The sequence below is a fragment of the Salvelinus sp. IW2-2015 genome, unplaced genomic scaffold (genome assembly GCF_002910315.2).
Source record: "Salvelinus sp. IW2-2015 unplaced genomic scaffold, ASM291031v2 Un_scaffold1604, whole genome shotgun sequence".
Lineage (NCBI taxonomy): Eukaryota > Metazoa > Chordata > Actinopteri > Salmoniformes > Salmonidae > Salvelinus > Salvelinus sp. IW2-2015.
In genome coordinates, this window is record NW_019943025.1 from 117,036 (window position 1) to 143,755 (window position 26,720).

The 26,720-nt window shown below is 41.2% G+C and overlaps 2 protein-coding genes and 1 pseudogene across 2 annotated transcripts; 2 read left to right on the top strand and 1 right to left on the bottom strand.

Annotated features, from left to right (window-relative positions):
- Positions 1-8,407: 8,407 nt before the first annotated feature.
- LOC112071396 (GTPase IMAP family member 7-like) lies at positions 8,408-10,740 on the top strand. The gene is made up of 2 exons (XM_024138850.2): positions 8,408-8,514; positions 9,434-10,740. Exons 1-2 carry the CDS (start codon positions 8,490-8,492, stop codon positions 10,738-10,740), a joined length of 1,332 nt encoding a protein of 443 aa, XP_023994618.1. The 5' UTR covers positions 8,408-8,489.
- Positions 10,741-14,014: 3,274 nt separating this feature from the next.
- Positions 14,015-17,010, top strand: LOC112071397 (GTPase IMAP family member 7-like). Its single transcript, XM_070439373.1, has 2 exons — positions 14,015-14,036; positions 16,097-17,010. Exons 1-2 carry the CDS (start codon positions 14,015-14,017, stop codon positions 17,008-17,010), a joined length of 936 nt encoding a protein of 311 aa, XP_070295474.1.
- Positions 17,011-20,683: 3,673 nt separating this feature from the next.
- Positions 20,684-26,720, bottom strand: part of LOC112071398 (dual specificity testis-specific protein kinase 1-like) — a 59,210-nt pseudogene continuing 53,173 nt past the window's right edge.

Genomic DNA, 26,720 nt, shown 5'->3' on the forward strand with positions numbered 1-26,720 from the left:
AGGAGGAAAAAGGTCAGAGCCAAAGGATAGAAGCAGAGGGCCAAGACCAAACAGCCGGAAAGAAAGATGAAAAAGAAGGCTCTAGTCAACAAACAATAGAAGGAGACATCATTTCACACTCACACTCAGGTTCTATAACTAGGACACAGAGACTACACCGGGTCTGGTGGTTTGTTTTCCCCATCATCCTTTCCATGGGTCTCCTTGTTGACGCAGCCACAGGACCCAATGGGGGATCTGAGGAAAACAACAAATGGATACAAATGGTGAGAAAAATTGGAAATCAGACTAAGAGACCAGGAACCCAGATTTGAGTGTTTAGAAAGCCTATATCAACAACTGATCTGTTTGGGAGTCAGGTTGAGCCTATGAAAAGGACGTAGTTTGAAAGTGGGAATTTTATACTTTATGCAGAGAGGTAATGAGAAACAACCTACTAGGAGAAGGGAGACCACAGGACTGTTCTTTGGGAAAAGAACTGAGAGGTTAGCCGAGGATCATGGGGCAGATGTATGTTGGGGTGGTCACAAGAAGGGAGCAAACTTATCTAATGTGGTAAGTTAAGCAGGCAGATCCCTCTATGGCCTAGAACTCACCTCAGGAGAGGTGAGCTAGTCTTCATGGTAAGAACTACCCACTCGGTGCTGTGTAATTATACCAGCAGGTACCCATGGATAGAATTGTTAGGAAATGGAAGCTTGAGCATCATTCCCACACTGACCTCCCTAAGCCCGAAGTTAACCCCTGCCCTGTGTCTTTGTAGTAATGGAAAGGAAGAGATGGGAGATACTAGAGCTTCTCGTGTATATATTGGTCAACTGAGAGAAGAGTAAAGTGATAGGAGAAACTATGCTAAAGGGGATTTTAGTGTGTTAGACTTACAGCAACAGGTGACAGGTGTAAACATTTCCAAGATAGGGGATGGCACGGGAACACCTTTTGGATGGATGTGGGTATGCAGTGACAAGGGGTACCTCACTTTACCTCCTGGATGGAGGGGATGTTGTTATTTGGGGAGAACAGAAATTTACATGTTAAGAATTCTGGTCACCGATCTTTTCAATGAGACAGGTAAAACCAACTCTGGGGTACTGCAGCGTGCCAAACGACTCATCCCAGACAATCAGGAAGCCTATGGTCATGTCCTACACCTGGGTGAGATGTTTGGTATGTCAATCATACCCTCCTGGGGTGTGGCTGTCCTAGGAAATTGGGTAAACAATTTAACCTACTCTTTACAGGCCCATATGAAATTAACAATCCGAGAATTTAGCCACTCTCATTAGACATCCAAAATCTGAAAGCAGTCGTCAGCCGCCATGAGTTGGCTTTAGATTATCTTTTGGCGAAAGGAAGGATGACACTCTAACGTACTAGGTATTATTGATCCTGAAAATTGGGTTATGCTCCTCCCTGACTCCTCTGAGAATATGACTGTAATAATTGATAAGATTGCTGTTCTTAGTAAAACTCTCTCAAAATCTGAAAAATCTGTTGTGGACAAAATTGGTGACTGGTTTAAAACCTGTTTGGGCCAGGGGTGCTGCTAGCGGCACTCCTCCCACATTCCATTGAAAAGGCAGAGCGGCAAATTCAAAAAACAATTTCTTTGAAATATTTAACTTTCACACATTAACAAGTCCAATACAGCATTTGAAAGATAAACATCTTGTCAATCCAGCCAACATGTCCGATTTTTTAAATGTTTTACAGAGAAAACACCACATATATTTATGTTAGGTCACCACCAAATACAAAAAAGACAGACAGACATTTTTCACAGCACAAGTAGCCTGCAGGTAGCATGCACAAGCCAACCTAAATAACCTAGAATCAACCTAAATAACCTAGAAAAAACTACCTCAGATGACAGTCCTATAACATGTTACAAAATAAATCTATGTTTTGTTCAAAGAAATTGCATATTTTAGCTATAAATCAGTTTTACATTACTGCTACCATCATAGCTACAGTCAGAAATCGCACGGAGTAGCCAGAGAAAATACAGACACCAACGTCAACTACCTAATTACACATCATAAATCATTTCAGAAAAATATATGGTGGATAGCTAATGAAAGAGAAAGATCTTGTGAATAAAGCCAATATTTCCGATTTTTGAAGTGTTTTACGGCGAAAACACAATATACCGTTATATTAGCTTACTACAATAGCTAGCACACAGCAGCATTGATTCTAGTCAAACGGTAGCGTAGCACAGTTCGACAGATATATGAAAAAGCATCCCAAATTGGGTCCTTATCTTTGTTGATCATCCATCAGAATGTTCTCCAAGGGGTCCTTTGTTCAGAAACGTCTTTATTTCATCCAGAACGAACAAATTCCCTCTTGAATTAGCAGGTACACTTGCCGTGCGATGCTAACCTCTCATTCTTGAACCAATTCTTGCGTCGCATCACGTCTAAAGTCCAGAATAAATTTCAATAATATAATTAAACTATATTGAAAAAACATACTTTGGGATGATATTGTGACATGTATCAAAGAAAATCGAAGCCAGAGATCATATTCACCTTTAAAAAGCGTCTTCCATGAGCCGAGTACAGTTCCTACTTCGAGCCAAGGGAGAGAGAAAAAAAGTGCCACGTCTCATTCCAAGACGTTGTGTTCAGTCCCTGATAGAGATAATCGAGCGATTTCTTCTCTCACTTCCGCATTACAGCCAGGCGAAGGCGTGTGACGTGTTTCTACAGTCATAAGTGACATGCCCTTTTATAGACAAGGTCTTAAAGAGAGACTACTTTTTTGGAAATATCAATTCCGGTTATGAAATGGTCTGTAAAAGGAGTTCTGTGTCACTTAGAGAAATAATTCAAACGTTTTTAGAAACTAGAGACTGTTTTCTATCCAATTATAATAGATAATATGCATATTGTACGAGCAAAAATTGAGTACGAGGCCTTTTAAAAATCATACGATTTTCCCCCAATGTGAAAACAGCACCCCCTATCCTCATCAGGTTTTAATGGTAAATTTGGAAATGTGATGGGAAAAGTTAAGTTGACTTTGTTTTCATTGTTAACTCCTATACTTGTAGGAGGTTTGGTGATTTTGGTTACTGTTTATATTTATAGGAAAATGACTGTAACTGCTCTTGAACATGCTGGAATGATGGTGTTGGTGGAATCTGATACAAATTGTGCTGAAGGTGATACTGGTGCATTTCTGATTTATCTTAATCCCATTGTTTATTCAACTCGTGTTGTTCTTCCCAGGACTCAAGAGGAATGGGAGTATAGCCAGACTCACCCACCCCCACCAGCATTCCAGGAACCTCACGAGTTGTTTCTCTCTTTAGAAGGCCATCCCTGGGATCAAATGGATCCGGGGGATTTGCCTAATCTATTTGATTTCAGAGGAGAATATTATGATTGAAGCTGTGAGACGAATTAGTCTCAAAGGGGGAAATGGTTTAGGTTTAGTATTTTTCCACAGTTGTTTTCTAGTTCTCTCGCTCTGCCTCTTATAAAGAGACCCCTCTGAGAAATGTGTGACTGAGAAAGAACTCTGCAGGGGAGTGTAGGAGATAAGACTAGTCAGACATTCCACAATAAATCAACTTTGGGGAGTGGACATTTATTGCCTAGCCATTAGAAAACACTAGAACTATTGTATCTCTCTTGCAAGTTTATATAGCTGTGTATGCATGGGCTTGGTCTGATGAGTAGAATGTAATGACGTAGGCAGTGACATCACTAAGGCTGGACTTTGGGTTTAATAAAAGCACCTTGGGATTTTTACTATTTTGCAGTAGTTACTCGGAAACATGTGTGCTGTGTTCCTGATTGTCAACTTCTGTCTGCAATTGCATTAATAAAGGTTTTTGAATGATTTATTTAAATATATTGTCATAATGCTAATTTCACCGATTAGCCAATGATTGACAAGGAACAAGTAACGAACCCTAACACGAGCACGCCCCCATTATCATGGAGCAGGTTGAGAGATTCAAGTTCCTTGGTGTCCACATCACAAAAAAACGAACGTGGTCCAAGCACACCAAGACAGTCGGACAGGAGGGAGACTCTGGCAGCTACGGACAGGAGGGAGACCCTGGAGGGTCCGGGCTGGAGGGAGACTCTGGAGGGTCCGGACTGGAGGAAGACTCCGGAGGGAGGAGACGCAGAGACAGCCTGGTGTGTGGGGCTGCCATAGGGCCCACCAGGCTGGGGAGACCTACAGGAGGCCTGGTGTGTAGAGGAGGCACCGGATAGACCGGGCTGTGGGGGAGCACTGGAGCCCTGTTGCGCAGCCTTGGCACCACTCCTCCAGGCTGAATGCCCACTTTAGCCCCTCCAGAGTGCAGGCCCAGGTCGAACCGGGCTGTGGGGGAGCACTGGAGATCTGGTGCTTACCGCTCGCACCTCTCCATTAGGCTCAATGCCCACTTTCGCCCGGCACGGGCGGAGCGCAGGCATAGGCATAGGACGAACAGCACCCTCCCAGCGCCCCGGAGACACAGTACGCAGAGCCGGCGCAGGATACCCTTGGCTGAAATGGCGCACCGGAGACCAAACATCCGTTTTGTTACAAGAGCCCCGTGTACCACCCACCACTGCGACCTGTATGCTCTCGTTGGCTGGCCCTCGCTACATATTCGTCGCCAAACCCACTGGCTCCAGGTCATTTGTAAATCTATGCTAGGTAAAGCCTTTCCTTATCTCAGCTCACTGGTCACCTTAGCAACACCCACCCATAGCACGCGCTCCAGCAGGTATATTTCACTGGTCATCCCCAAAGGCAGTTCTCTGCTGCCAATGACTGGAACGAATTGCAAAAATCACTGAAGCTTGAGACTTATATCCCTCTCTCTAACTTTAAGCATCAGCTGTCAGAGCAGCTTACCAATCACTGTACCTGCACACAGATCATCTGTAAATAGCTCACCAAACTACCTCATCCTCATATTGTTATTTGTTTTTTGCTCTTTTGCACCCCAGAATCTCTACCTGCACATCATCATTTGCACATCTATCATTCCACTGTCAATGCTAAATTGTAATTATTTTGCCTCTATTGCCTATTTATTGCCTTACCTCCCTACATTTGCACACACTGTACATAGATTTTTCTATTGTGTTACTGACTGTACGTTTGTTTACTCCGTGTGTAACTCTGTGTTGTTGTTGTCGCACTGCTTTGCTTTATCTTGGCCAGGTCTCAGTTGTAAATGAGACKTTGTTCTCAACTGGCCTACCTGGTTAAATAAAGATGAAATACATTTTTAAAAACACAGTGGATAATGAGGGGAGATGGGAGACACCTGGTGGGGGGTGGAGGCAAGCACAAAGACAGGTGAAACAGATCAGGGTGTGACATGAAGAGATGGTAGCATAACAGGAAGGACAGACCTAAACGGGACGGAACATTTATGTGGAAGAGGTGGGGATAAGGTATATAAACGGTAATTTCCTCTTCAAGTCTCTGTGCCATGAGTAGTAGTTTTTCTCCAACACATAATGGTAGCAATTGTGGGCCTACCATGGTCACAGAGGCAGGAATTTGAAATGTGACTTAAGCTGTGTGACTTACTTTACATAGCCGCTGGAAGTCATTTGGGGGTGGGTGTGCCTGGTTTAAAAAAAAATCTTAGATTTTTTGATAAAATCATTTTCAAGGGGAGTGTAGAATTATTGGGGCGGACATTTGCTCTCAAATCCAGAATGCTACGTTACAGAGCCAAATTGAACCATTTTGCATCACTGTCCAAAGACATATTGTGGAGGGAATATCGGTAGACATCAACAGAAAAGATAAGTGAACAATAATTTAGTACGAGTCAACACAAATGTTGTGTGTCAAAGGGCAAGACGTTGTAACGCAAAGATACATTTTCTATACACAACCACGTAACTTAGAGGAAGCAGACACTTTAGACTATGCTGATGTACTTTCATTACACTAATGGTGGCATACTCAAATCAAATCAAATCAAATCAAATTTTATTAGTCACATACACATGGTTAGCAGATGTTAATGCGAGTGTAGCGAAATGCTTGTGCTTCTAGTTCCGACAATGCAGTAATAACCAACAAGTAATCTAACCTAACAATTCCACAACTACTACCTTATACACGCACAAGTGTAAAGGGATAAAGAATATGTACATAAAGATATATGAATGAGTGGTGGTACAGAACGGCATAGGCAGATGCAGTAGATGGTATAGAGTACGGTATATACATATGAGATGAGTACTGTAGGGTATGTAAACATAAAGTGGCATAGTTTAAAGTGGCTAGTGGTACATGTATTACATAAAGATGGCAAGATGCAGTAGATGATATAGAGTACAGTATATACATATGAGATGGGTAATGTGGGTATGTAAACATTATATTAAGTGGCATTGTTTAAAGTGGCTAGTGGTACATTTTTACATAATATCCATCAATTCCCATTTTTAAAGTGGCTGGAGTTGAGTCAGTATGTTGGCAGCGGCCGCTAAATGTTAGTGGTGGCTGTTTACAGTCTGATGGCCTTGAGATAGAAGCTGTTTTTCAGTCTCTCGGTCCCTGCTTTGATGCACCTGTACTGACCTCGCCTTCTGGATGATAGCGGGTGAACAGGCAGTGGCTTGGGTGGTTGTTGTCCTTGATGATCTTTATGGCCTTCCTGTGACTGCGGGTGGTGTAGGTGTCCTGGAGGGTAGGTAGTTTGCCCCCGGTGGTGCGTTCTGCAGACCTCACTACCCTCTGGAGAGCCTTACGGTTGTGGGCGGAGCAGTTGCCGTACCAGGCGGTGATACAGCCCGACAGGATGCTCTCGATTGTGCATCTGTAGAAGTTTGTGAGTGCTTTTGGTGACAAGCCGAATTTCTTCAGCCTCCTGAGGTTGAAGAGGCGCTGCTGCGCCTCTTCATCTTTCATCCTGTTATTCTTTGCTTTGTGCTTTGCATTTTGAAGTGAATGATAATTGCTTTACAAATTAAGGTGCTATCATTAGTAGTATTGTCAGTATTATCATTTTAACTATTATTATTCACATTGTGGGGCCAAAACCCAATGCTGCAACCTGGTCTCAGAGCATTTTGTATTATTCTGTACGTAAATCCGAGACACTACATTTGATATGATATGTTACGTTTCATATGCTATGTATTCATTTGTGGATGTCCGTCACCCATTTTGTATGTGTTACGAATGACAATTCGTATTATATATTACGAATTTGCAAAACGTGTGATATTTTATGATTTTTAACTAGATGGCTAACGTTATCTAGCTAGCTAATGTTAGCTAGGCTAGGGTTTGGGGTAAGGTTAGGGTTAAGTTTAGGAGTTAGGTTAAAGGGTTAAGGTTAGGGTTAGGGGAGGATTTCCTAAAAGGGTTAAGGTTAGGGTTAGGGTTAGCTAACATGCTAAGTAGTTGCAAAGTAGCTAAAAAGTAGTAAGTCGTCTAAAAGTTGCTAATTAGCTAAAATGCGCAAGTTGTCCGTGATGAAATTCAAACGTGGCTCCCAATCAGCTCCAGGAGCATTTTCCCAAATTGTAGGAAATCATAGCAAACCCTGAGTAAAACGTAATGCGACAGCCCCGTAAAGTGCACATACGCAATTTGCGTTTGATTCCTTTCACAGACTTCTGTGCACTTAACATATTTTGTTTATTGATTTGGCCTCAAATAAGTATCAATACAAGAGCAAACTACTACACTGTAGCTCTTTAGTATCCTTACAGGAGTACAGAAACTACTACAACTGACAGATCTTCACTCCAAACATGAACAGCAAAGTGTCTTATTCTGGTGAGTAGCCTTTAGTGTACAGAGGTGGGAAGTGAAGTTAATTACTTGGAATATATGGGTATTGATTATGTTTTTTCCTATGTGTTTGTTCCTTTGAACTTCATGTGCTCTAGAAATACAATGTTGGTGAGCATTATTGTTATGTTACCCCAATGCTTTTCTTTTTTTTGTCAAGTTTACAGAAACAGTTAACGGTATTTGTTACATTGAAATAAGTCAGTGGAGTAATTATTACTTTTTTACGCAATTTGAGGTTGATGTCTCTCACGAGCTCCCGGGCACTCTACGGCACGTAGTGTCCTGAAAAATTATGAACATGTTGAATAGTTTCGGCCTCAAATAAGGCCATTATTCTCCAATCGTACTGTACTGCCGATTACTAGTTCACTATGATTTGGCTTGACTGAATCGTTAAATGTGAGAGGTTCTCCAATAGTTAGACCAGGCAAAAAATGGTTTATTGCATTTCAGTCATAACTAGTGGGAAAGGATTTCAGTAAATGTATGACGGTGAAGAGAAAGCCTATGGGTGTGTCAGGGGGTGGGCACCTGAGAGATGCTGTATAAAAGAAGTGGGCAGACCCACTCTCACACTGTATCTCTTTAGTATCCTTACAGGAGCATAGAAAGTACTGCTACTAACACTACTACTACTACTACTACTACTACTACTACTACTACTCTCACATAGTGTTTGAGACTGACAGATCTTCACTCCAAACATGAACAACAACATTTCTCAGTCTGGTGAGTAGCCTTTAGTGTACAGAGATGAGAACTGAAGTCAATTATTTGGGTTAGAAGGGTATTGGTGATGTTTTTTACAATGTGTTTTTTTCCTTTGAACTTCAGGTACTTTAGACATATGATAATGTAGAGCAGTGGGGAACATTTTTTTATGTTACTCTACAGCTTTTATTTTTTGTCAAGTTGAGTCAGTGGAGTAGATCATACTTATTAAGTTAAAATCAATGTTTTATTAATACCTTAGGTAACACTTTATTTGGGACTAGAGATTCTACTTATATCTAGTATTCATTTATTTTTTTACATTCATTAATTACATACATTACATAACACTTTTTCTTTACATCATTTTGATTATGCTAGTAGCCTATGCACTGATTGTACATGACTGTATAAGAGCACTCCCCTCTCTCTCTCTCTCTTTCTTTCATTCTCTTTCTCACTTGATGTAATTATTCTAAAAAGGAACACATGAATTAGACATTTATTTTTTGTACTGTGGCCATTAATTTATAAAAGTAACACGTAGAGTTTTGTTGGTATTTAATGTTAGTCAATTTAGCAAAAAAATGATGGCAGAAAAATTGACTAGCACATATATATGTAGGATCTTAATTAGATCATTATTTTGTTGCTGAAGGTTTTCCTGGAAATTGAGACTTGTATATTTGAGTTAAAAAAATACTTCTAAAGTTTATAATTTCCACTTTGAAAGTTGTATGAAACTGGCTTAAATTAAGATTCTACATCTGTACAGGCGATTCTCACAGATTGTTTTGTGCAGACCATGAAGTACTGCTTTGTGTCAAGAAGAAGTGTGAAACTGAAAGTGTAGCTATTCCTCAAAATGTGCTAACATGTGGTACAGGAAGTCTAGACCTCTTTAAAAGGTAACAGCCTTGTCCATTTAATCCAACAGAACTCCAAATGCAGACACAAAATGAGGAGGTCCGGATGGTTCTGGTGGGGAAGACTGGAGCTGGGAAAAGTGCAGCAGGAAACACCATTGTGGGGACAAAAGCTTTCCAATCAGAGTTTTCCTCCATTTCTCTGACAAAAGAATGTGGTAAGAAAAAAGGGAAGGTGGATGAGCAAAGTGTAGCTGTTATCGACACCCCAGGTTTGTTCGATACTACATTGACCAATGAGGAGGGACTGAGAAAGATTGCTCCGTGCATCTCTTTCTCTGCACCTGGTCCCCATGTGTTCCTGGTTGTGATCAAGCTGGGAAGATTCACTGAAGAGGAGCAGAAAACCGTGGAGATGATTAAGAGATTCTTTGGTGATGAATCATCGAAATACATCATGGTTCTCTTCACACATGGAGACCTTCTTAATGATGGTGATGTAACAATTGAAGACTTCCTGCATGAAAATCCAGATCTGAAAAGTTTACTTTCTCAATGCAATGGGGGATATCATGTCTTTCACAACAAAGATACGAGTCTCTCCCAGGTCACTGAGCTTCTTGAGAAGATAAATAAGATGGTCATGAGGAATGGAGGGAGCCATTACACCACTGAGATGTTCCAGGAGGCTGAGAGAGCAATTGAAGAGGAGAAGAACAGGATCCTGAGAGAGAATGAAGAGAAGATACGCAAAGAGGAGGAGAAACTGCAAGAAGAAAAAATTAAACAAGAGGCACGGGAGAAAGCTCTTAAAGAGGAGAATGAGAGGATCCTGAAAGAGAATGAAGAGCAGAAACTCAGACATGAGGAGGAAATGAAGAAAATGGAACAAGAAGCTCAGAAGAAAGCGATTAAAGAAGAGAATGAGAGAATCCAGAAAGAGAATGAAAAGCAGAGACTCAGGGAGGAGGAACTGAAGAAACTGAACATGGAAAAAGAGGCTAAGGAGAAAGAAATAAAGGAGTTGAGAGAAAAATATGCAAGGGAGGCTAGAGAAGAAGCTGAAAAAAGCAATGGCTTTCTACATCAAATTTCTAACGGAACTATTGCAGTGGGGAAAGCAGTGGTGCAAGTGGGGGAAGGAGTGGTGAAAAGAGTGGTGAAAGTGGGGGAAGGAGTGGTGAAAGTGGGGGAAGGAGTGGTGAAAGGAGTGGTGAAAGTGGGGGAAGGAGTGGTGAAAGGGGGGGCAGAAGTGGTGGAAGCAGTGGGGGAAGGAGTGGTGAAAGGGGGGGCAGAAGTGGTGGAAGCAGTGGGGGAAGGAGTGGTGAAAGTGGGGGAAGGAGTGGTGAAAGCTGTTGAAGATACAATGAACATCTGAAACAATAATGTTCGAGAGTCCTAGGCTTAGTCACATTACAATTAAATTCAATTACAATTGTATTGTATTGCATTGCATTGAATACAGCTTACACTGTTGTCATTCTAATGTTAAAGTCTGTAACTGTGGACTCATTGACTTCTAAAGATGTATATTCTAGACCTGGCTCTGCTGTGTCTGTTTATGTCACCAGTAAACATTAGGTAATGACAATTTTAGACAAATATCAGATATTACTACATTCAATGTTTTTATTTGTATTCAATTTTCTTTAAATAACACAAATAACATACATAATCATCATGTCAGTTTATTAAAGCTGGTAATTCCCGAGTGACACAGCGGTCTAAGGCACTGCATCTCAGTACTAGAGAAGTCACTTCAGTCCCTGGTTCAATTCCAGGATGTATCACATCCGGCCGTAATTGGTAGTCCCATAGGGCGGCACACAATTGTCCCAGCATCGTCTGGGTTTGTCATTGTAAATAAGAATGTGTTCCTAACTGACTTGCCTAGTTAAATAAAGGTAAAAAAATACATTTATAATAATAATAATAATACTTACAGTAACAATTCTAATCAGAAGAGCCTTGCATGTAGAGGAAGGGTTGTAGTAGAAACAAGAGGCCCTGTCCAGAAACAACCCCTAACTAGCCCCTTCCTATAGGCCCTGGTGGAGATCTGAGAGGATTGGACAGGTTTAAAAGCTCTACGGGATCGGTGTACCTATACCGGGACGGTTGAGCTAACATGCGCTAATGTGTTTAGCATTACGTTTGTAAGTAACAGCAATCTTTCCAGGATATAGACATGTCTTATATGGGCAGAAAGCTTACATTCTTGTTACTCTAACTGAAGTGTCCAATTTACAGTAGCTATTACAGTGAAAAAATGCAATGCTATTGTTTGAAGAGAGTGCACAACAACAAAAAACTTTTATCACGTCAACTGGTTTGATACATTCACCTCTGAAGGTAAATAATGTACTTCCATTCAGTAATCTTTCTCTGATTCGTCATCCTGGGGGTCCCAAAATAAGATTTAGTTTTGTTTGATAAAATAAATGTTTATATTCAAATGTAGGAACTGGGTTCTGCAGTTTGAACCCCTGCCATGTCTTATATAATGGTCTTTCTCTTGCATTTCAAAGATGACGAAAAAAAATATATAGGAAACACATGTTTAGTTTGTATTAGTTTGTATTTATTATGTATTATGTTAATTATGTATCTGTTAACATATAAGTGTTACATTCTCCAACAACAATTTCACATTTCCACAAACTTCAAAGTGTTTCATTTCAAATGGTATCAAGAATATGCATATCCTTGCTTCAGGTCCTGAGCTACAGGCAGTCAAATTTGGGTATGTCATTTTAATTTTAGGCGAACATTTAAAAAAAAAGGTCTGATCCTTAATTAAGCAACATGGAGAAATTTCACCTAGCCTATCAGATGGAAAGGTGAAGCTATCACTATATTGATTCAACCTGTCACGTTCTCTAAGATCTCTACAAGTGTCTAGGGGGAAGGGTTGTTTCTGGAGAAGAACATAGACATCTGCATGATAAATTATTATTCTACCTAGCAACAGACCAACCAACATCCCAGGCAGCAGAAGGGTTTGGGGGTTAGCTAGCTACATACGTGATTTCTAGGCAGCTTTCATATATTGCATTATAAATATAATAAGTTTTAAGCAGCCTTAAAATTAAAAATAGTCTTCATGCATTGCATTACACTCTCTGACTCGGTCGTTCCATGGACATATGATTCGGTGTTCGTACCATTGTCATTATGACATCATCAATATGGGACGGAACAGTGGAGTTATTTGAATGGATGCATACAGTGGTCCAGACTCCGGCTATACCCCAATATCTTTCCTTCTTATTTCCTACATATCACTAGCTATATGTAATGGTTAGAACTGATTACAAAGGTTAATAGCTATAGCCATGTAGTCATAAAGCTTTTTAAGTCCCTCATATCAGATAATATTATATGAAAATGGCCGAGACATTTTCCTGACCAAGTGACCTGACTGGGAAAACCTCCAGGTCTATAACTAAGGCCTGGAGTTTTTCCTGGTCTTGTCATGTTTAGCTTCTCCTGGAAGGACAGAATAAGAGGCCAGGAAGCCATTTCAGAGTACTGAGAGACAGCCATGTGCCCTCCTGGCCAGCAGACGGAAACAAACTCACCATAAACTCAGGGGAATGCAGCCGAAATGGAATCAAATTCCCTATAGTGCACTACTTTTAACCAGGGTCCATGGGGCTTTGGTTAAAAGTAGTGGGCTAAATGGGGTATAGGGTGCCATTTCAGACACATTCAGCCAGACTCAACAGGCAAGGAATAAGCAGCCCTATGAAATCAAGAGTGATTCTCAACAATATTGTAAAAAATAACAGTGGTAAAGATTACATACACTATATATAAAAGTATTGCAATCTCACACACACAAATGAATTTCGAACCATTAACATTTCAAACCAACATCATTGGACAAACTAGTCATCCTCTCTCTCTCTCTCTCTCTCTCTCTCTCTCTCTCTCTCTCTCTCTCTCTCTCAAATTCAATCTGCTTTTTTGGCATGAAAAACATTGCATCAATATTTCCAAAGCAGCAATGATTACAATATGCATTATAATGAAAAATAATAATAGAAAAGGTAGTAAATAACAAAACAAAAAAGTGAATAAACATAACAATAAAATGGTAACAGTCAATAGTATAAATATAAAGGCTACACATGGAAAATGAAACTATAACTAACTTATAACTAACTGTCATCCTCACCATTACATCAGTACTACAACTACCATCATCATCATTACTACGACTTCCACCACCATCATTAAACTGCTATAATTACCATCACCCCTACTACCCGTACCACTATTTGGAATTATAATGATAGTAATAGTAGTAACAATAATACTAATAATAAGTAAGCTACAGTTTACTATACAGATATTATTATTCAGAGTCCCTCAGGCTATGACAGGCAAGTACATATTTGGCTGCAAGACGAGCCATTGCTCCTTCACCCATGAGTATTTTTTAAATTTTCCTCTGGGTTTAATAAGTTACAATTTGGAATAATCGTTATAATTTCTCTGAATAATCCATCTCTGAGTGAGGAATATTTCTCACAGTAAAGGAGAAAGTGCATCTCTGTTTCTACCTCCCCTGTCGTGCAACGCCCACATACACGCTCCTCTTTGGGTAGCCATGTCTTTTTATGTCTGCTGGTTTCTATTGCCAATTGATGGTCACTCAGCCTGTACTTGGTAAGGATCTGTCTTTGCTTCATATCTCTGACAGAGTAGAGATAATCAGCCAATTCATGTTCTCTGTTTAGGGCCAGATAGCAATTTTGTCAGCTTTGTGATTTTGTTTTTCCAACATTGTATATATATGAGTCCTTTGATTGGTTGATGATTTTGTTTATCGTAATATTTTCTCTTGAAGCAGTGCTGGTGTCAGCTTGGTTGGTTAGGTTCAACTCCAGCTGACTGAGAGGGCTCGTTTCTGGGCTCAGCTCTTGGGTTTGAAGTGCTTTAAATTGGAGACTTGAATTTGGACTTGAATTTAGGTGTAGCCAAAAATGTTATTATATTCGTTTGTATTTTCATTACCACTGGAAAATGTCCTAATTCTGCCCTAACTGCGTAAGTTGGTGTATTTCTTTGGAGTTGTAGATTTTTCGGACAGAATTCTGCATGTAAGGCTTCAATTGGATGTTTGTCCCACATTTTAAAGTCCAGTTAATTAGGTGGCCCCCAAACCTCACTTCCGTAAAGAGCTACTGGTAGGATTATGCTGTCAAATGTTTTGGTCAAAACTCTAACTGGGATGTTGACTTTTAATAATATATTTTCTATTGCATACAATGCTCTGCAGGATTTTTCTTTGGGTGCATTCTTTATTTCATTTTTTATTTAACCTTTATTTAACTAGGCAAGTCAGTAAAGAACAAATTATTATTTACAATGACGGCCTACCAAAAAGCAAAAGGCCTCCTGCAGGGATGGGGGCTGGGATTAAAAATATAAATAAATAAAAAAATATTTATTGTTAAGTGCCTCCTAACGGAGGGAGGTGCAGGAATCAGGAGCAGGAGAGCAAGGAAATCCCAGTGGCAAAAGTTTAATGAGACGTCCCAACACAACTACAACATGGGACTGAAACACGTCCAAACGAGATTGCCACACACAGGGAATAAACGCTACACACGGAGGAGAAACCTCTACTACTAAACTCAACACCAAAACGGCACAACTGCCGTGAGAAAAGAAACCCTGTGGTGCAGACACGCACCCCTAAATAACGTCACCACAGCAAACAATTCCGCACAAAGACTCGCAGGCAGCGGAGGTAAATATACCCACCGGAATCAACTAATAATACACAGGTGTAAACCATACAGACAGACACAAACGAAAAGGAAAAATGGATCGGTAGCAGCTAGTAGGCCGGCGACGATGACCGCCGAGCACCGCCCGAACAGGGAGAGGAGCCACCTTCGGTGGAAGTTGTGACAAATATAGGACAAAACACATATCACGAGGGAGACAACACAACACTAGACAAAGAGAGACCTAAGACAACAACATAGCATGGCAGCAACACATGACAACACAGCATGGTAGCAACACATCATGACAACAACATGGTAGCAACCCAACATGGCAGCAAAACAACATGGTAGCAGCACAAAACAGTGTACAAACATTTTTGGGCACAGACAACAGTACTAAAGGCAGGAAGGTAGAGACAACAATACATCACGCAAAGCAGCCACACCTGTCAGTAAGAGTGTCCATGATTGAGTCTTTGAATAAAGAGATTGAGATAAAACTGTCCAGTTTGAGTGTTTGTTGCAGCTTGTTCCAGTCGCTAGCGACAGCGAACTGAAAAGAAGAGCGACCCAGGCTTGTGTGTGCTTTGGGGACCTTTAACAGAATGTGACTGGCAGAATGGTTGTTTTATGTGGAGTATGAGGGCGGTAGTAGATATCTCAGAAGCCTAAGAAGGTTTTATAAATAAGCATCAACCAGTGGGTCTTACGACGAGTTTACAGAGATCACCAGTTTATGGAGTACAGAGTGCAGTGATGTGTCCTCCTCTACCGACCCCCCCTCCCGGATCCGGGATCCTCCTCATCAGAAACGCTGACTAGCATAGCCTAGCCTAGCGCCACAGGGATATCATTTCACAATGACTGTTTATCAATATTTCATAGTGACTTTCAGCTACAATTTCAACAATGGCTACCTATATATTATTGCACTGAACAAAATGAGTACTACATTTGACCTCTAAAAAGGTAATATTCATCATCCCACAGGACAGAGACCAACAGAGGAGCTGAGGGTTGTTCTGGTCGGTAAGACTGGAGCAGGGAAGAGTGCATCAGGAAGCACCATCCTGGGGAGAAATGTTTTTAAGTCAAGGTTTTCTGCTGTTTTTCTGACATCAAACTGTGAAAAGGCCAGAGGAAAGGTGGATGGGCAAATTGTGGCTGTTATCGACACCCCAGGTTTGTTTGATACTACATTGTCCAATGAGGAGGGACTGAGAAAGATCGCTATGTGCATCTCTCTCTCTGCTCCTGGTCCCCATGTGTTCCTGGTTGTGATTCCATTGGGTCGATTCACAAAGGAGGAGCAGGAAACGGTGGCAATCATTCAGAAACTCTTTGGTGAAAAGGCTTCAAAATACACCATGGTTCTCTTCACACGTGGAGGTGAGCTTGAAGGAAGAACAATCAATGATTTTTTACTTGAGAGTCCAGATCTTCTGAGATTTGTTGACAAATGCCATAGACAGTATCATGTCTTCAACAACAAAGTCCAGAACCCTTCTCAGGTGACTGAACTGCTTCAGAAGATAAACTCTATGGTTGGGAGGAATGGAGGGAGCCACTACACCACTGAGATGTTCCAGGAGGCTGAGAGAAAGATTGAAGAAGAGAAAGAAAGGATCCTGAAAGAGAATGAACAGCAGAGATGCAGCGAGATGGAGGAATTGAAGGCAAGGTTTGAAGGAGAACGTCTAAGAGAAGAAGAAGAGAAGCTGAGGAGAAAACAAGAAAGAGAAGCTAGAGAGAAAGCTGAAAAAAGAAAACACATTTTAATAGCAACTACCAGTATCGGAATCGGAGCGGCTTTGGGAATAGTTGGAGGCCCAGTTGGTATGACAGTTGGCGCAGCAGTGGGAGCTGCAGTGGGAGGTGGAGTAAATAAATGCAATACTCAATGAGTCTATAGCTAACAGTGCTGTACATTCTACAAGTTGTTTGGCTTCATTATTTTATATTTAAAGCCTCCTTTATATACATCAATGTTCTCTTATTGCGTAGGCCTAGCATTTTTCTGTCTGGTCTGTTCCAGTTTAAAACTGTAGCTACATCAACGTTCTCTGAGAGGTGTCTTTAGAGGTACACTACATGGCCAAAAGTATGTGGACACTAGCTCGTCAAACTTCTCATTCCAAAATAATGGCCATTAATATGGAGTTGGGCCCCCTTTGCAGCTATAACAGCCTCCACTCTTCTGGGAAGGCTTCCCACTAGATGTTGGAACATTCCTGCGGGGACTTGCTTCCATTCAGCCACATGAACGTTAGTGAGGTCGGGCACTGATGTTGGGCGATTAGGCCTGGCTCGCAGTCAGCGTTCCAATTCATCCCAAAAGTGTTCAATGGGGTTGAGATCAGGTGCCTGTACAGACCAGTCAAGTTCCAGTCAAGTTCTTCCACACCAATCTTGACAAACCATGGAAAATGGTCCAATTCACACACTTATCAAGAGAACATCCCTGGTCATCTACTGCCTCTGATCTGGCAGACTCCCTAAACACAAATGCTTTGTTTGTAAATTATGTTGGAGTGTGACCCTGGCTATCCGTAAATTTAAAAACAACAAGAAAATTGTGCCATCTGGTTTGCTCAATATAAAGAATTTGAAGTCAGGTAGCCTAGTGGTTAGAGCGTTGGACTAGTAACTGAAATATTGCGAGATCAAATCCCAGAGCTGAAAAGGTAAAAATCTGTCATTCTGCCGCTGAACAAGGCAGTTAACCCACTGTTCCTAGGCCGTCATTGAAAATAAGAATTTGTTATTAACTGACTTGCCTAGTTAAATAAAGGTTAAAAAAAATATGTATACTATACATTTGATCAATTACATTTACTTTTGATACTTAAGTATATTTAAAACCAAATACTTTTAGACTTTTACTCAAGTAATATTTTACTGGTTGACTTTCACTTTTACTTGAGTCATTTTCTATTAAGGTATCTTTACTTTTACTCAAGTATGACAATTGGGTACTTTTTCCACCACTGATGTAGTGTACTCACACATGGATTCCATCATGTTCCAAATGCAAGGGAATTGTTTTCAAATTTATTCACTGGATGTGAGGTAATGCAGAATTGTGTTTATATTCATTATTTTACCTTTATTGCTCTAAGCATTACAAAGCTTAGGTTGAAAAAGCAGGTTGATTGTTAAAAAATATTAGTGAGACTGTCACTCACTTTTCTGTTCAATTTAGTTTATAGCTTTAAGTTTATACTGTACCTTCATGAGATCAATCTGGTTTCTGTTCTCTATTGATTATGTCTATAACTATACCCATCCTGGTTTCTGTTCTGTATTCATTCTGTCTATAACTATACCCATCCTGGTTTCTGTTCTGTATTCATTATGTCTATAACTAAACCCATCCTGGTTTCTGTTCTGTATTCATCTGTCTAACTATACCCATCCTGGTTCTGTTCGTATTCATTCTGTCTATAACTATACCCATCCTTGTTCTGTTCTTGTATTCATTATGTCTATAACTATACCCATCCTGGTTTCTGTTCTGTATTCATTATATCTAAACTATACCCATCCTGGTTTCTGTGTGTATTCATTCTGTCTATAACTAAACCCATCCTGGTTTCTGTTCTGTATTCATTCTGTCTATAACTACCCATCCTGGTTTCTGTTCTGTATTCATTTGTCTATAACTTTACCCATCCTGGTTTCTGTTGTGTGTTCATTATGTCTATAACTATACCCATCCTGGTTTCTGTTCTGTATTCATTACTATACCTTAACCCATCCTGGTTTCTGTTCTGTATTCATTCTGTCATAACTATACCCATCCTGGTTTCTGTTCTGTATTCATTATGTCTATAACTATACCCATCCTGGTTTCTGTTGTGTATTCATCTGTCTATAACTAAACCCATCCTGGTTTCTTTTCTGTATTCTTCTGTCTATAACTATACCCATCCTGGTTTCTGTTCTGTATTCATATTTGTCTATAACTATACCCATCCTGGTTTCTGTTTGTGTTCATTATGTCTATAACTATACCATCCTGGTTTCTGTTCTGTATTCATTATGTCTATAACTATACCCATCCTGGTTTCTGTTCTGTATTCATTTGTCTATAACTATACCCATCCTGGTTTCTGTCTGTATTCATTATGTCTATAACTATACCCATCCTGTTCGTGCTGTATTCATATATCTATATATACCCATCCTGGTTTCTGTTCTGTATTCATTATGTCTATAACTATACCCATCCTGGTAACTACGCTAATAAGAAGTGCCTTGCATGAGGAAGGATAGCCTCGTGAGATACACTGATCTAGTATTGAAACATACTTACTGTATGCATGTAAGCTTGCAAGGTCAGTGTGGCTGTCAAGGCTAGTGGACAGGTTCTGGTAGAAACAACATTATTTCAGGCTATCTTTTATGCAATGATGGAAATTAAATATGTTTTATGACATCATCAATATGGACTGGAACAGTGGAATTCTTTGAATAGATGTATACAGTTGTCCAGACTCTGTAAATCATGTGGTTTAAACTGTGAAGTAACAAAGAGACTCTCAGCACAGTTGAGTCAGACCGGCTACGTCCCAATACTCTGGTTTATCTTTCCTCCTCCTCCTTTCCGTCATACCATTAGATAAAGTGGTAAGAACTGTTTATAAAGGTTAATAGCTATAGCCGTATAGTCATTAACTTTTTAAGTCCTCTCATATCAGTTGATATAATATTAATATGTCCAGGACCTTTTCCTGACCAAGTGAACTGACTAAGAAAAACCTCCAGGTCTATAACTAAGGATTGGAGTTTCCCCTTGTTGGGTCATGCATAGCTTCTCCTAGAAGGAAAGAGTATGAGGAAAAATAAGCCATTTAAGAGTTGAGACACAGCCATGTGAGTTGCCTGGTCATCCAAGCCAGCAGAGGGAGACAAACACACCATAAGCTCTAGGAATGACAGACAAAATGGCATCCTATTCCCTGTATAGTACACTACTTTTGACCAGGGCCCATGGAACTTTGGTCAAAAGTATTGCGCTATATAGGAATTAGGGTGCCATTTCAGACATAACCAGTCAGTCTCAACAGGCAAGGAACCAGCAGCCCTATGAAATCAAGGATCAAGTGATTCTTATCAACAGTGTAAAAAAAAAAAAAGAATTAAACACACTTTGTATTAAATTATTACAGACAGTTCTCTAATCTCATAGTCACAGGTACAGGAAAATGACCAGCGAACCATTAACATTTCAAAACTGACATCAGGGGACAAACTTTAGTCATCTTGTCAGTCTCAGACATTCTTTCTCTCCCTCTGACACACAGAACTTTGGGTGGAATAATCAGTACAATAAGTAAATAAGGAGAATTGCTTTTCATGCTGTTTCAAAGTTACACAAGCTGTTAACAACATCCCCACACTGAGAGGATACCTGGATCATAGAGGGTTATGGGAAGAACACTGAGGTTTGAGGGAAGAAGAAGCACCTTCAAGTAGCAGCAATCTTCATCATCATCATCATCAGCTCCCCAGTTCCTAACAGTAGTGATACCTAGTAATAGCACCACTGAACAGTACCAGTCAGTCTCAGTAATGTCACTGATGTTGTTGGTCAGTCAGCCCACTGGGGGAGCCCTCCCTAAATCTGTACCTCCGGTAGTGGCAGCCCAGGCACGCAAGGTGCAGAATGCGGTGAGGGGTCGGCTCCCCCTTCAGGCACAAGGTTGGAAAGCTCAGACCAATCAGACAGCAMCCCGGACAGGAAATTACCTCATCTTGCTCAGGAGCGGCGCCGTACCCACTAGCCCTCCAGCCAATCAGACGGCCGACGACCACCGTCACTGAGCCATTGTTGTTGTTCATACGATGGAGAGGATGGATGGGGCGTTGGAGACTTTGTGGCCCCAGCAGTTAGGATGCAGAATCAGGGAGGAAGAGGACGAGGCTGGGTGTAGTCTCCCTGGTGTAGGGACAGCGCCCTCTAGTGTGTCAGGAGACCTGCTGCAGTCCAGAGACACCATGTCCAGAGACACCATGTCTAGGTCCAGAGGAAGCCCTGAATCATCTGACACGTCTTCCACTATCCATCCCTTCATCCTCCACCTCCTCTACCCGCTCCTCTTTCTGCAGGTCGGGGTCCCGGAGGAGGACGAGCGTTCGCCCCAGCTCGGAGGTGCAGGGAGGGCCTGGCAGCTTCCGGAGGAGCCCACAGAGGAAGAGGTTTCCCCTGAGGGGGGAGGTCAGGGAGATGACAGACTTGGGGAACTCCCTCGTTGGAAGGTGCTGATGTGGACGATGGCGGATTCTGAGGAGCGATAATCACCCAGAGGGATGGCCGTCTTCCTCTCCATCCCCTCCAAGATCACTATCTCAGAGAACGACGGATGCATCTTTACATTTATCTGAGGAAGAGGGTAAACAGTGCCTACTTTTTGGAATGTATAATTGGTTTTAGCTTGTCAATCTACGAAGTTACAGTAAGTATGTACACAGTCATGGATGCATGCAATTATTATGTCAGTTAGTCTGTCTGTCTGTCAGGCTGTAAGTCTGTCTTATTGTACTTTACATTGCAGCAGAGGACTGCAAGGTTGGGGAATGGCGTGGTGTGTATACCTAGATGCACTGTGTTATCCCGCCAGTCACTATTGTTGCCGTCAACATGTTTACTCATTCTATGACCACACTGAACAAAGTTGAGTAATTGCGAATGCATATATCAATACTAGACACCRTAAAGATGATGTGTACCAAAAATCTTTGTCCTATCTTTATGTTAACATACTTTACTAACCTTTTGTTTGGGAGCTTTGATGAAACCATCTTCTTCTCATGGTGGAACCAGGAAGTAAACAGCTCTGGTCATGAGACAATTCACACTAAACATGTGACACTGCACATCTTTTATTGAGACCCTTTATTATTTCAATATTTGCTGGAAATGCATTGATACGTCATTCAGTAAAAATGATTGTGCCTTATAACTGAAAAGTTTTTTACAGTCACTATTGTGGCTGATGGGATTAAATAGGTTAATAATTGCATAATAACACAAGGCAACAACAACAACACACTGAAGTTATAGGCTATTTATTAAATCAGTTTGCCAGCTCCAGGTAGGCTACATAAGTGGCACAAATTGATTTGCAATGACTCCAGTGATATCGTAATTTCAACATATTTATTGTAAAAAATGGTAGGCTACAGTTGCCAGACCCCTGTAGCCTACACAGGAATATCAATTAATAGGCTAATTGATGGCCAACAGATACAAATGTATCATTCTTTACATTTAATGTCAAATTCATTGAGGACTTTTCCCCTTAACAGAAGCAGACGAGGGAGTTCCATAACGTTTCCACTCGTGCAGCGCTCGAGATCCACAAACTGACCCACAAGCTTGAAATGGTTTTCCAAGTGCTTAGGGATGATGTGATAAGACTTGGGCACTACGTCTTTGATTGACAGTGCATTTATTTGTTTGTTTGTTAGTTAGTTAACTATACAAGCAAGTTACAACTGCACACCTCTGTGAACAAGCCATCTCGACCAGTTTACAGCTAATTATGCTAGTTAGCTAGCTAAATCAAGGGTGGTGTGAGAGAAACATCTGCACGAGCCATCCACACAGACGCATGTGCAATTATTGCCTGGGAACATTTTCACAATGTGTGAATTTTTACTCGACCCTGTGGACCTTCGCATTTACACCAGAGATCTGTAAATAATGACGAGATGCTATGTCTCCGCCCTAACAATAGGAGTCGTTGTCCCAAAGGCGGGAAGGCAGAAGACAAGCTTAGGTTGAAAGTAAGCACATAGAAACGCATTGGGCTTATTTTGCACAGATTTGGTGAAACCTCTTGCTCTGTCGCTTTCTCCCAAGCCCCCCCCTACCAATCACAACAACAAAGATCGGAGTTCACTTCTTCCTCTCTGACAAACGGTTTCAACTCGCTTTTTGAATTTGAGGTTTGGTCCAACAGAATCGGTCATATTGACACTGAAACACATGGAGACATTATTGTGCTGTAATAGAGGAGAAGTTAACCTTTAGAAACATACCCTGTATATGGGCTCCAGAGTGGCACAGCGGACTACGGTACTGCATCTCAGTGCTACATGTGTCACTATATACAATATCTGTATACTTCTAGCCCTTCTTTGGACACTGTGTTAACTAACCTCCAGATGAGCTTCAATGCCATACAACTCTCCTTCCGTTGCCTCCAACTGCTCTTAAATGCAAGTAAAACTAAATGCATGCTCTTCAACCGATCGCTGCCCGCACCTGCCCGACCGTCCAGCATCACAACTCTGGACGGTTCTGACTTAGAATATGTGGACAACTACAAATACCTAGGTGTCTGGCTAGACTGTAAACTCTCCTTCCAGACTCACATCAAGCATCTCCAATATAAAGTTAAATATAGAATCAGCTTCCTATTTTGCAATAAAGCTTCCTTCACTCATGCTGCCAAACATACCCTTGTAAAACTGACCATCCTATACGCTCTCATTGGCTCGCCCTCGCTTCATACTCGTCGCCAAATCCACTGGCTCCAGGTCATCTTCAAGTCTGTGCTAGATAAAGCCCAGCATTATCTCAGCTCACTGGTCACCATAGCAGCACCCAACCGTAGCACGCGCTCCAGCAGGTATATCTCACTGTTCACCCCCAAATTCAATTCCTCTTTTGGCCGCCTTTCCTGCCAGTTCTCTGCTGCCAATGACTGGAACGAACTGCAAAAATCACTGAAGCTGGAGACTCATATCTCCCTCACTAGCTTTAAGCACCAGCTGTCAGAGCAGCTCACAGATCACTGCACCTGTACATATCCCATCTGTAATATAGCCCTCCAACTACCTCATCCCCATTCTGTATTTATTTATTTATCTTGCTCCTTTGCACCCCAGTATCTCTACTTGCACATTCATCTTCTGCACATCAATCACTCCAGTATTTAGTTGGTATATTGTAACTACTTCGCCACCGTGGTCTATTTATTGCCTTACCTCCCTTATCCTACCTCATTTGCACACACTGTATATCGATTTTTTCCTACTGTATTAGTGACTGCATGTTTGTTTATTCCATGTGTAACTCTGTGTTGTTGTATGTGCCAAACTGCTTTGCTTTATTGTTGGCCAGGTCACAGTTGTAAATGAGAACTTGTTCTCAAGTAGCCTACCTGGTTAAATAAAGGTGAAATTAAAAAATCTATAAAAAAATCAACAAAACTGATTTAGAAAAATCGAGAGCACAGGACTATAAGGTTCTATCTGCATTTTTGTCAAAATTGAGTTATTGACATCAGCCTTGTTCTGTTCAATGTTCTCTAACTATATAGCACTCTAAACACCCTGATTCATGTAGTTAAGTTCAAAGGAAAACAAGTTAAAAATTGCTGACACTTTTCAAACCAAGGAGGGATTGGAACTTAAAGCCAATTATCTCAGAATCATATTTTTGCAGATAGAACCTTAAAGTCTCACGGTCTCGAAATGTAAATCAGTTTCCGTCTCTGTCTTGTACATGCAGTGAAGTGAAGACTACTCACCAGTATTGTTTGTGTTTTGGTGTGCTGTCAGCTGTGGTCTGTCTAAAGAACTGCTAGTTCTGCTGCTCCTGACTCGTCCTCAGGTAAGGTCTCCCTTTAGTAGTGGTTTTAGAGCTATTAAGATGACTTGAGTAAGTTCTCGTTCACAGTTATCCTATATGGATTGTGTCCATGTGTGTCAACTGAACTCAAGCTGATTGAGTTGTGTACAGTACAGTAAATGGCTATTGTGTGGATCAAGTGGGTCATCCCGTCCAGCTTCACTACTCTGGACGGTTCTGACCTAGAATTTGTGGACAACTACAAATACCTAGGTGTCTGGTTAGATTGTAAACTCTCCTTCCAGACTCACATTAAGCATCTGCAATCTAGAATCGGCTTCCTACTTCACAACAAAGCATCCTTCAATCATGCTGCCAAACATACCCTCGTAAAACTGACAATCCTACCGATCCTTGACTTTGGTGATGTCATTTACAAAATAGCCTCCAACACTCTACTCAGCAAATTGGATGCAGTCTATCACAGTAACATCCGTTTGACCACCAAAGCCCCATATACTACCCACCACTGCGACCTGTATGCTCTCGTTGGCTGGGACTCGCTTCATATTCGTCGCCAAACCCACTGGCTCTAGGTCATCTATAAGTCTTTGCTAGGTAAAGCCCCGCATTATCTCAGCTCACTGGTCACCATAGCAGCACCCACCCGTAGCACGCGCTCCAGCAGGTATATATCACTGGTCACCCCCACCTTAGCCAAATACATTTAAACTAAGTTTTTCACAATTCCTGACATTTAATCCTAGTAAAAATGCCCTGTTTTAGGTCAGTTAGGATCACCACTTTATTTTAAGAATGTTAAATGTCAGAATAATAGTAGAGAGAATGATTTACTTCAGCTTTTATTTCTTTCATCACATTCCCAGTGTGTCAGAAGTTTACATACACTCAATTAGTATTTGGTAGCATTGCCTTTAAATTGTTTAACTTGGGTCAAACGTGTCGGGTAGCCTTCCACAAGCGTCCCACAATCATTTGGGTGAATTTTGGCTGGTGTAACTGAGTCAGGGTTGTAGGCCTCCTTGCTCGCACACGCTTTTTAGTTCTGCTCACAAATTGTCTATAGGCTTGAGGTCAGGGCTTTGTGATGGCCACTCCAATACCTTGACTTTGTTGTCCTTAAGCCATTTTGCCACAACTTTGGAAGWATGCTTGGGGTCATTGTCCATTTGGAAGACCCATTTGCGACCAAGCTTTAACTTCCTGACTGATGTCTTGAGATGTTGCTTCAATATATCCACATAATTTTCCTGCCTCATGATGCCATCTATTTTGTGAAGTGCACCAGTCCCTCCTGCAGCAAAGCACCCTCACAACATGATGCTGCCACCCCCGTGCTTCACGGTTGGGATGGTGTTCTTCGGCTTGCAAGCCTTCCCCTTTTTCCTCCTAACATAATGATGGTCATTATGGCCAAAATGTTCTATTTTTGTTTCATCAGACCAGAGGACATTTCTCCAAAAAGTACHATCTTTGTCCCCATGTGCAGTTGCAAACCGTAGTCTGTCTTTTTGATGGCGGTTTTGGAGCAGTGGTAAAGTGCCTGCACCTGCTGTTTTCTCAAAATCAAATACACATGTTTCAGTTGGGCAGTTAGGTTCCAGCAAACCCCCCCCAACAACTAAGGAGGTTCCTCTATGAACCCCACCTCCTATGGGGTCCTTGGAAGTATGTTTTGGGGATATTTTCCAGTGCCAAGAACCCTCCAGTTCTTCAAAGAACTTTGAGGATCTTAGAAGAACCCTTGTTGAACCCTCATTGTTAGAGTGTATATTACACTTGTTATAAAGTGTAGTGCACAGTGCCCAACACACAGGAAGTAATAATAAAAACAAAGTACATTGCTCATCATAATCAATAAAACAAATAACAGGAAGGCTGTGCGTCTTACAAATTGTTCCTATTTCACACCGACTTTCCCTCTGAAGACTGATTGAACACAGTACATGTTTGAATGGATGGCAGACTGGTAGAACTGATGTGTATCATTCTTGTTTGAAAGGTTCATTC